This window comes from Colias croceus, chromosome 18 (genome assembly GCF_905220415.1).
Source record: "Colias croceus chromosome 18, ilColCroc2.1".
Taxonomy (NCBI): domain Eukaryota; kingdom Metazoa; phylum Arthropoda; class Insecta; order Lepidoptera; family Pieridae; genus Colias; species Colias croceus.
In genome coordinates, this window is record NC_059554.1 from 8,532,777 (window position 1) to 8,545,123 (window position 12,347).

Below are 12,347 nucleotides of genomic sequence, written 5' to 3' on the forward strand. Positions count from 1 at the left end.
TGTTTGTAAAAGTGTAAATTGCTATGTTCATCATATTTTGCTAGTCAATTCAATCATATTTACACACTTGATTATAGCTCTGTATTTTCAAACACAATCTTCTTGGAAAAATTTAAATATATTTTCTTTTTTTTTTCTGCATGGAAAAATTGAAGGGATGTTTTGATTTAAATGTGTATTTTCATACGTTCTTAAATTATTATCTAAGAACAAAGGTCGACATACTTTTGTAATCAATTAAAAATCAATACATCATACTATTTATGGGTACGATTCCCTATTAGGTAGATAAATATGTGTAAGTATTTGAACTTTTTATCTTGACAGGATGAAACAGTTGAACACGTAGTAACAAGGCCTATTTTTATTATCTGTATATTTCATCAAAAAAATATACCTTGAAAATTTGGTTCATATTACTCAGATTTTCCTTGTTCATTAGAATTTTTATGGTTTCTTATAGAATAGGTAATTAATTATAGATTAAAATAATACCAGCAACATTACTGAAAAAAATACGTAGATCGAACTCCTTGAAAATAAACCTGAAGCGAGTTTACTTGAAAAACTAATTAATTCGGTCTTATCCTTATCGATTTAAGATAATCTGTTGCCTATTTATTTTAATGAATTTCATTGAAGGTGGTTTTAAGCTCTGTAATCCTTTATACTCTTTGATACCATTTAAGTACGTTTTAACTATATAATGAATACCTATAAATTGATGTATCTATTTAATCACTACATAGTATAAAACAAAGTCGCTTTCTCTGTCCCTGTCCCTTTGTATGTATCTTTAAAACTATACGCAACGGATTTTGATGCGGTTTTTAAAGATAGAGTGATTCAAGAGGAAGGTTTTAGTACATAATTTATTAGGTTTTAGACAAAGCGAGCGAAGCCGCGGGCGGTAAGCTAGTAAATTATATTTAACAATTTAATGTTCCACACCAAGTTATAACGAAGTCTATAACGAAAGTAATATTAAGTATTTATAGTACCTACAATATGTTTTGATTAATCCTGAGATTTATAGACATAAAAAATGTGAAAAAATATATTATAATACTATAAAAGTCCTTTGATGTTTTCAAGTTGAAAATGAATAATATAAAACGAAATTAGACTACTTAGTAGGTAATTTTCCAAAGAACTTATAACTTCGTTATAATATGTTTAGTTGTGTAATCAGATTCTTTATTCCGCTGTATTTTTATGCATTTATCCATACAAAATAATTCCAATAAATACTCCCAATACATTGAAAACGAAACGCCACAAAATCTCTAGAGTGTAGATAATTATAGTTGTACAATTTAATGAACGGTTAGCAACATAACATAGGTAGTAGGTACCTACTACCTATTACCGTTTTAATCTTTTATATAATATGTAATTTCTAATCGATCACAAAATATAGTGCAATCAATTATGATTATATGCGGTTTTGACCAGATTATATGAAACACGTATCTTATAATTACTTTTGATAATATAGCACAATCAAAAAGGCTTACCTATATGCGCGTAACATATTACAATGAAGACTAATATAAAGACGTTGTAAGAAACACTCGTATATAAAGTCAATGTTATTAGTTCCAGCAAGCGAATTCCACTGAACAGAAAAATGTCAACGAAGTATTCCCGCGATTCCTACATTATCACAAGCATCAGATAAAACTTGAAAGAAGCCAGACTCCCGCCAGGGTCCCTTACGAGCAATCTGAGCGTGCCCCAGGCTCAAAATGTCCCATTCAATCTACATTTATTACTTTTACGTGCCCCTATTTTAGTGATGTTGTTCCTTATGGTAATAAAGATTACTGGCCCATAAATTCCGCGGACGAAAATTAGCTTTGTAAAGATCGGTTTGTGTACAGAGGACGTCCGGTAATGGAAGTGTGGAATTAATTTAATTTCCAGTTCAGCAACGAACTTCGCCAGGAATGAAACACCGGGATACATAGCGTTCGAAGATGACATTATATTAAAATTGTGTAGGTGACATAATGTTCGATCTTTGTTCGGTCTTCAGAAACGGCACACTAACACATACCTACACGAAGACGTCAAAATAAAATAGCATGATATCGTTAGCAAAAAGAGACAACTAAAGTCAATTCTGGTTAATTAGCCAGAAAATTAAATTAAGCCACACTACTACCGAAATGCTAAAAACTCATCCACACATTTTTGCTTGTAGTTCCTGTTCAGTATATAAAACATATTGATTGTATGAATCACAAATTCAATAATATCATATCAAGAAAATTCACTTGCGAATGAAATTGAGCAGTGATATACGATTTTATGTAATTCATCTTCAAAGGACGCTTCATTTTCTAATAAAGGGATAAAATTCCATATAAATAAAATACGACGGAATGTTTTAGTAAATAAAAATGTTGACTGACAATCGCAGATGATACTAGATGGTCAAATAACTGTTGTAAAACATGCGATAGAACATCGTCAAACTGCTTATAAAGTGACGGCACTGCTAGAAACAAGTTGATAACAAAAAGCTTTGCTAGATTCAAACATATAGTAAATTTAATAAGACTCTATGTCTATATGCAGTTTTAATAAGTTTAAGAGTAAGATAAAGAATATTAAGAAAATGAGATACATTCGATAAACTTATTACTTTTGATCTGTTATAAAACCGAAACATAACCTGATTTCACAGCTCATTATCCAAAATCTTCAGGGACGGTGTTGACAAGACTAGAGATTGATTAATATAATCAAAGATAAAGCATGTATTTCTCCATGATTAATTGAATTTGTTTTGCCTAAATTGGGAAAACATCGCAGATTGCAATGAAGATTATTTTTCTATTACTTTTGTTTTGTCTCGTATTAAATACGGATTGCTAATAGATTGTCTCGTTTAATAGCGTATTTATCTTATCGTTTAATAGATTTTGACTTTCTTTATGCAAAAAATTATATGCGAAACATGAAATTTCAAATTGAATCCCAACGGTATTCAAAGTTAATTAATTTTCTGATACATGAGATTCTGTAGGTAGGTACCTAATGTTATAGCATATTAATATTTCATTGCAAACAAACTGCGTAAAAGATCGGTTCAGAAACCTCGGAGTAATCGGTGTACAAGCATAAAAAAAAAAATATACCGGCCGAATTGATAACCTCCTCCTTTTTTTTTGAAGTCGGTTAAAAACGGAATGTCATCATCAAACTGGTTTATGTTTATCTACTACGAATGTTAAACGAATTATTGTTCGGGCCTCTGAAATGGAACTAATTTGTAGGAGATTTTAGTCTTAAGCATTCAATTGCGTTATAATCGAACCTATTTTTTCTATTCCTTAAAAATTAGGTTTTTACTACTATTTCTCACAAATTATCTTTCTTACTGCGGGGGGACTGGGGACAGTAGTGCACTGCAAAAAACTCAACGTCTCCTTCGCATTGTTGATCCTGTGTCCGTTTTTCCACGACGTGATGGATTCTTCCAGCACATCCACTATAAGCGGGGGGACTGAGCACAGCAGTACATTACACAAAACTCACCGTTTTCTTACCCTTGTTAATCGTGTGCCCATTCTTCCACCACGAGTACTTTGAGCGGAGGGACACTAGGCACTAGGCACTACACCAAACTCACCGTCTCCTTAGCATTGTTAATCCTATGTCCATTCTTCCACCACGTGATGGAGGCGGGCGGTCGCGAGCCGGCGCTCTGGCAGAGCAGGTCGTAGCGGCGCCGCGCGGACAGCGGCTGGTTCGAGCCCAGGATGTGTACTGTGAGCGGGGGGACTGGGGACAAGTGAGAATAGAATTATATTTAGAAAATATCTTAATTTACTTCAAATTGTATTGTTGTGTAATTTCATATGCCTAACAGGCAGGATATGGCGGGACTTATGTTTGTCTAAGATCTGAATTGTACCCATATTCATGAATAAAATATTTGAATTTGAATTGTTAGAACTAGATGAAGTTTAATTGGAATCAGGTTGAATGCAGCAGTTTTCAAATAGAAAGGATCATAAAAATCAATGTTAAGATAAAAGATTAAACAAAAATCTAATGGATTGAAGTCAGTAGTTGAAAAGAGAAGAAATAGTTTTTTATGAAGACGGTTTTCAATGGCAATTCTATGTCATATTCTGTGGAGAGTACGTCAATTAAGTACCTATCAGTTAGAATGAATAACCTAGGAAAAATCTAATTTATCCAGTATTGTCATCGTTACCTAATTCCCAACATCAATCAGTCAAGAGCAACAATGAAAAACAAATTTTACAAACCACAAACCATATTTCACTACAAAAATATACATATCAGCTACTACGAAGGCATCAACGTAAAAACATCTTGAAAAATATTCATGTATGCAGAAAATAAGAAGCTATATTCCTTCCCACGACGAGACGTTAGCAAAGCGAAAACATTTTAGCATCACGGCATTTAGGTCAAAATTGTCGAAAGATTTTAAAGAACTCTGCGAGTGCTTCTGGCACATAGTTAAGACTGGAGAGTTGCTTGAAATCCAACCGACAAAGAATCTCTTTGACGTACGCTTAACATATAACGTGGGGCTAAAGCGTGCGGTCGTAGGTCAGGGAGGGCATAGTTTCAATGGGTCTCGGTCAGTGTTAGTAGAGAAAACAGTTTTTGTAAAAGTTGAATGGAATTCAAATAGATTGTAATTGCTGGTTACATTGTGCCATATATTTTGGTACATTATTATTATGTAAATGTTTATAAAAGAAGAGAAATAACTGAGTAAAATTTATTAATAAAAATGCATTTTAAAAATTTGATACTTGCATTTTATAACTTTTGTGATTACCTTTTTTTACCCAAAGCTCGATTTCAGTTGGCTCAATAGTGGACACAGGATTGATTTAGTAACTTATGAATATATATAAAAAATACAGATATGATTTTGACTGCCAAAAAAAAATGAACAGAAAGTTTTTAGTAACACATCCAACCACAACCATAATATACTAATCTGAATAATTCTCACATGACAAACACATGATAAACCTAAACAAATACGAACGTAACTATCAGCCACAATAAAAAAACACTTACAATTCATATCCAAAGTGAGGGTAGTTTCAATAGGATGCGCGCGCACATGGTTCGACGCTCGACACGTCAGTGTGGTGCGGACGTCCGTGCGGGTGAGAGGTCCCACGTGGAGCACGCCGCGGACCGCCCCGCCCGGTAGGACTGTTACTGGTGTGTCCATTTCTACTTCGTCTCTGTACCATTTTACCCATGGTCGAGGTCGGCCTGGAATTAATTTAATATTTAAAATAATTAAAAAGGGCGCGTGTACCGAGCACACGTGTCAGAAGTGAAACTTCTTTGGCAAAATCCAAAATCGTCACCTACTTCATGACGCGACCTTGAAATTTTACTTTCAACGCGCCTAATAAAATTTCGCTTCAAAAATCTGTTTTACATAACAATATTGTATGTACTGTTTTCGTAATTTTGTACTAGTAATAATACTTGTAATTTATTACAATTTTATCGATTTTGATAAAATGCAGACGGAGCTTATCGATAATTTATCAACGTATTTATTAATGCATTCATCATTTATTATTAATTATAAATTCATGTCTGAGATATTATCAGAGTGTCTCGTGACTATTTCTTGTTGTTAGGTTTATAAATAAAGTAACTCTGAATTATACTAGTTAGATAAAGTTACCTCCAGAGACATCGCATTTCAACGTGAAAGAGTCGCCTTCGACGTAAGGTCCCACTATCGCCTGCTTTGTGTCACCCATATCATCTGTGATAACCATCTTATTTGGTGGTACTGGAACAAGGAGAATAATGTATATAAAAAGCAATGAAAATAACTGGAAATTGAAAGTAATAAAAAAGTCTCCCCATGATCACGCTAGCTGCAAAGTGTGCGAAACGTCCGCGTCCGCGTCGGGATAATAGTATGATGAAAATATAATAAATGAAATAAAATAAATTAATCGCATTTAAAATCCTTAATTTCTAAATAAAAAAGTCATCAAGAATAATATGTTTATCTTTGTTTGAATACACTAATTTTTAGGGTTCCGTACCTCAAAAGGAAAAAACGGAACCCTTATAGGATCACTTTGTTGTCCGTCTGTCCGTCCGACCGTCTGTCAAGACCCTTTTTCTCAGGAACGCGTGGGGGTATGAAGCTGAAATTTATATCAATTACTCAGGTCTACTGTCCCTTGAAGCTGTGAAAAAGTCAAACTTCTAAACCAACGCAATCAAAAGATACAGCCGTTTATGCCGCAAATTTTCGACACTTGCAAGGGAATCAAAACCAAAAAAATTGGTACGAAGCAACGTCTTATAGCATAGATAAAGGAAAAATTACGAAAACCATAAATTTTTAGTTACATCACATAATATATTTTTTTAATTGTAAACCTTGCAGGTTTGTACGGAACCCTCGGTGCGCGAGTCCGACTCGCACTTGGCCGGTTTTATTAAAGATAGCAACATAATCCATACAAATTCTATAAAAAGCATATTATTCTTTAATATTAAAAATGCCAAGAGCATTCAAGTAACATAAAATTAGTTCAGGTACAATAATTAACAAAAGGCGAGCTTCATGTTTAATGCCTCGGTGTTATCACACGCGCCACTGGTTTTCGTTGGTCTCAAGTGACTTTTCAGTTATCAACATTTCAAATGTTCATAGTAACAATACAATATTAGGTACAATCTAAAATGGATTGATTAAGTGAAAAAGGAATGGTTGAATACAATTTGCTTAGATTAAAATGGAAAATGTGAATAATAAACTAGAACTTGAATAGTTATAATTTATTAGCTATTTCATGGATGAATTTTGAAAGATTTTTTTTAAATATTTGTACAGTATGTGGCTAACACGTACGTCGTACACTGTTCAATTTACATACCTACTGTCTTGGTATAAATATTACTATTATGGTATAATTATTATTATTATTTCAAAATATCATACCGTATTGGCTTAATTTCCCTGATAGGATACTACCAACTCAACTTTACATAAAATTATTTTAGTAGGTATCTTCTTTTTACTGTCACACCAAAATTATAGGGAGAAAGCTCCTTATAATTTTTGTGTGTGACAAATTGCGTCGTGCATTATCTCCGCTAAACATCTTTCGCCTATACGGAATCGATATTTATTAGGGTTCCCCAGGTCATGTAATAATGGAAGGGCTCCCTGGAGCATAAGTTTCATGCGTTAGGAACACACAAAGTGTCCTACTTAAGATCCTTTCAAAGGATATTCAGTAAATTGCTTTTTGGATATTTTATACTTCACACTAACCTTTTAGCAATCTTTATTTCAGGTTAGTTTTTATGAAGTTAAACATTATTACTCTATTTATATTTTGTACCGATTTATTTCCTACTTACATGTGAATGTATCTGAATTTTGTTTTTTCACAAACTTTACTATACTTATATCAATTACATATTAAAATACTGTGGCAACGATTGCCCGATTAAAAATATTAATAAGTCGCTATTGTATATTGACCATATATCCAGTACCTTTGATACAATTACACGAAATTTTGCGAATATACAATTTATAAGACCAAGTTCACTTGGCACAAATCCAAAAGTGCGAGATTAAGCGCGCTGAGGAAAAATAGACTTTTTTGAAAAAACATTTCTTGTTCCTTTATGAAATTTGGTTCATGTCACAATAAATTGCTCAATATTTTGTTTATTTTTTATGATGGCGTTTAGAATAAAGCAAATTGAATCCAATACAGATAATATTATATATTTTTTTTTAGTAAATGTGGAAATAATTCCCGCATACAAATGTTTTGTTAGCTTCTAAGACTTAAACGATAGATGGTAAAAAAAAATATAAGTATGTCGACTTAGTCTTTGCACGACTTTCTTCTTAATCGAGCAAATAATATTAAACATAAGGTTAATTCATATCTGTAAATTCATAAAAATCTCCAAAAAGTATAAATGAAAGTCTACTTCATAGTCTGAAAGAAAAGATCTTACCAGCCCGTAAACGATCCCTATCGAACAAGGGTTAAACTATCAATTATTAAAAGACCCATATTGGCATCTGTTCTATCACGTTATCTAATTGTTGTTCTAAAATTGCTTAATGTATATAAAATAACTACCTTTGATATAAATAAAATATATGTATATGTTCTTAGATAAGTAAGATTGGATCGTTTATATAGAAAGTGCTTTATACGAAGCCATTATCCAAAAATCTATAGTCAATTTAATCTAATTTATATAGAACAAAAAATTTTCCATAAATTTAATCGTAGTCTAGACTTAAGAATCTAATAAACCTCTTTAGTTAGACTTAATATTAATATACTTTCAATTAGCAAATAAATGACGTTATATTATGCACGAAATCTAAGTGTCATTAACATGAAAGTGTCCCATTGACTCCCGCTTAAATGTTCGCTCCACAATCTTAAGCCTTTGAAATAATAAAATATTACTCACAAAACGATTATGAAGTCGCAAAAGCTGTACTAAAAGCGCATTATTATAAAGACTAGCTATTTATTTTAAGCTCTTTGCTGAAGTAATAATGGCCTTATTTGCTTGAAAGGGAGGTTTTTTGTTCTTCGCCTTTGTGATGCTGTATGTGATTTTAAATAATCTTATTCTGAATATATTTCAAATGTTACGAGCTAAATAAAAGACGCAAAAGTTGTATGCAAAGAATGCGGGGTAATTTTGAAAATGTAAGTTTTAAATATATTTTGGCGTGACCCGATGATAAAAAACTTTTATACTATTAACAAAGGGATAGAATTGTCATTGGTTTATGTAAAGCCCTTTATTTTATTATCTACCTTCTTTTGTCATATTTACTATATAACCTAAAATTGTATCTGTTGAATATTTTAAAACTTCTAACAATCAAAGCATAAGTAAGTCAGTTCAATTGTGATTAAATAAATGGATCGCTTTAGTTCATAATTAAAATGGATATAGTAATAGAAATAAATACTCATACAAAGAAGATAAAATAAGAGCTTTCATACCATGAATAATTTTTAACAAAAATCCAAATCTAATAGGAAGTATACAATTTATTTCAAACTACCAAAACAGTGGTGTTCTAATTATAATACAAAATATTCGTTACAAAAAAATATGAAACTGAAAATTAATGATATTGTTATAACGATTCTATGTTTCACATTAATTACCAGAAATTGATAATACTCGGAAATAACAGAAAAACATCAGTTTAATAACATTGTGGATTTTCTTGCATTAATCGATAGACTACCGCTTTGTCGTCATTGGAAATACCCGATTGATTGATTATTATTTATTATATTTATCACATGTAAATATCGATATCTATGGATAACAAAATGTTATTAAATTAAATTTGGTTTCATTACAATAAGATGTTCGCATCAAGATGGGTTCCTGTTGGTTTTCTAAAAATTACATAATATCTAAACTAATATTATAAAGCTGAAGAGTTTGTTTGTTTGTTTGAACGCGCTAATCTCGGGAACTACTGGTCCGCGACACGCTAAAGCTGGGTATCGACTTCGCGCTCCTGGCGCGCGCGCCATGAATGACCGCGCCGAGAGTGCGTTCCGCGGAGCGCGTTCCAAATAATTGAAGTATATCAACTAAGCGCGCCTGGCGCGCGTGGCAACCGTTCCAGTGTTTGACCGTTCATCATGGAAGCTAGTCGTGTACAAGCAGCAGCAGCTTTTGTAATTATACACAGCATAATAAGAAAGAAAAAACAGAAACGAAAAGTGCGTTGGTGGATAAAAGAGCTGTACCGAAAAATAATGCAGTATGGAGTGACACTTATAAGAGATAATATGCAGTTCGAAGTGATAGAAGACACAATAAAAATCTTCGCTTCACTTTGGTTATCCATAATTATTACTCGGAGCGTAACAAACACAAAAAATACGACAAACCCGTCTCCATTGGCGCGCGCGCCACGATTGATGCGCGGTAAAAAACCGACACCCGACGGAACGGACCGCTCCGCGTTCGACCGCTCCAACGAACATTTTGGCGCGCGTTCCAAACTGGTATCCATTTCACGCGGCTGGAGCGCGCGCCAATGTTCGATCTCTTGGAGCGCGAAGTCGATACTCACCTTAAGAGTTAAGACCAACAGGAGCTAAGCCACGCGGGTGAAACCGCGGGGCTCAGCTAGTTATTAATAAAATTGATAAATCAATTTTTTATCTACTTTTAATGCTGTATGTAATTTCATAAAGAGTAGAAACGTGTACAGTTTATTCTGCAGACGTGTTCCGTTCACAAAATATTGTATTATTGTGGAAGACATAAATCATATTTTATTTTAAAATATTCTACATGCTCTTATAATGAGTTGTGTAAATAATATTATATTAGGTGTGATTTTAGTCTGATAATATTATGATACTTGATTGTTATCGAATATTATAAACTATGAATTAGGTCTATTAAGAGACTGCAGGTTATCAGACTACCTTGATATTAGATTGCACAGTAGTTTTTCATGTACCTTATAGTTTATATGGCATTGACGATTGACGAAAGAAATGTTTGAGGCATAAATTGAGGCAATAATTCTTAATCTTAACTATCTGTAGTTAGTTATATATTGTAGATATTGTGAAACATTACAAAAACTAACAGTTTAGTAAATAATACACGTACCTACTTTAAGTAAGTACATACTTCTATCTCCGAATTAAAATCTCAGAACAAACATTTTGCTATTCAGTAAATAGCAACATACAGTTACAATTCTCAGAATATTTTTAACATAACAACAATAGGTTTCTCCATTAGCATATTTAAATAACATACGAATTGTCATTATACTTTATTTTCTATTGTCCCTAAGTACGTACTAATAACTGCCGTCGTATGTAGCCATTATAATATGAAAAGGTAGGTACAGCAAACTTTAATATGTCTAAGCCAAATTGTACAAAACTAGTGTTTCAAATTGCTCGTTATTTGCATAAGGTTCACACGAGTCATATATCTCCGTAAAATGAAATTTTATCTTTCTGTTTGATATATGACCTTATAATGTTGGCTATAAAGATATCACGATAGCGTAAAATATAACGTGACTTGTTACCTAATGGTAGAGATTAGAAGTTTGGCCACTGGCTAGTGAAAGGAACTTAATGCTAATAATATGAGATCCAATCCGCACAGTAGGGAAAGGTAAAGATGCATTTCATATTTTAACAATATGGCTTCATTGGTAGATTCGAATAGGTACCCTAAAACTTAAAAGGTACCAGGGAAAGAAATCTATAATTATAAAATTGAACACGTTCGAATTAATAATGGATGATGAAGACAATTAAAAAACTAAACTAAACTATAGCTAACTCATTTTATGTTATTTCTGTATTTTATGTGCGCCATAAAGAAATACATAAACTTTTCATAAAAGTTACTATAATGTATTCTATTAAATTTTCAAATACTGCAGCAATTATTGCCATCTTATCATTTTACATCTTACTCCATTGCAATATATTGACCTACCTATTCAGAAAAATAAAATAACGAACAGAAGCTAACAAAGATAATAACTGAAATACTTACCAATAACAGTAAGGTTTATCCTAGAATTTCTCGTCTGTGCCTGTTTGAAGTCCACCCTGCATCTATACAGGCCTTGATCTGTGGGTCGCACGCGGTCCACGCCCAGTTCCGCTGGTCTCCTCTCGGGAAGGAAATATGCTCTAGACGCGAACACACTCTCATCTGACCATCTTTCCGCTATACCGAAGTCTTTCTCTCTTGCGTCCACGCTGTGAAATTCATTAATTTTATAGAGGTATATTCATAAAAAAGACGTGTGCCACTCGGGGACTGCCGCGGTAAAGCTTTTGCATGCCTTCAAGCCACACTTCCATTCCCGTCCCCGTGGGGGGGGGGGGGAGTGTGAGGTTTTTTCATTACGGAATTTCTCGATTCGGTCCCCGCGCTCAATAGAAGCTATGCAATAGCTTAATAATTATTTCTTCAAGCGAAGAGTGAACCGGTTCCTACTAAAGAAGCTAGTACCATCTTAGACCACATCTTAGCTTTCCATCAGGCGAGATTGTGGTCAAGCGCTTCCCTATCTACCACAATTATAAAGAACACGAAAAATGCTTTGACATGCTTTGACGAGCCATTTTGAGGATTACTTTTTTAGGACATTGTCTCTAACAAAATTTCATATGAATACGATTCACAATAATTTGCCTTCCGTTACCCACGGGTAATTTGACGCGACATTTGCTTTTCCCTGAATAAAGTATATTTTCCAAATACACAAAATGAAGAAAATGACA

General features: G+C 33.2%; 1 protein-coding gene across 1 annotated transcript in view; it reads right to left on the bottom strand.

The window, feature by feature from the left end:
• Positions 1–12,347, bottom strand: part of LOC123699551 (hemicentin-2-like) — a 191,975-nt gene that overhangs the window by 22,502 nt on the left and 157,126 nt on the right. Inside the window, exons 5-8 of the mRNA XM_045646525.1 lie at positions 11,611–11,819; positions 5,711–5,821; positions 5,080–5,283; positions 3,641–3,792 (exon numbers count right to left, since the gene is read on the bottom strand). Coding sequence (XP_045502481.1) covers positions 3,641–3,792; positions 5,080–5,283; positions 5,711–5,821; positions 11,611–11,819 — 676 coding nt within the window. The remainder of the gene's footprint in view (positions 1–3,640; positions 3,793–5,079; positions 5,284–5,710; positions 5,822–11,610; positions 11,820–12,347) is intronic.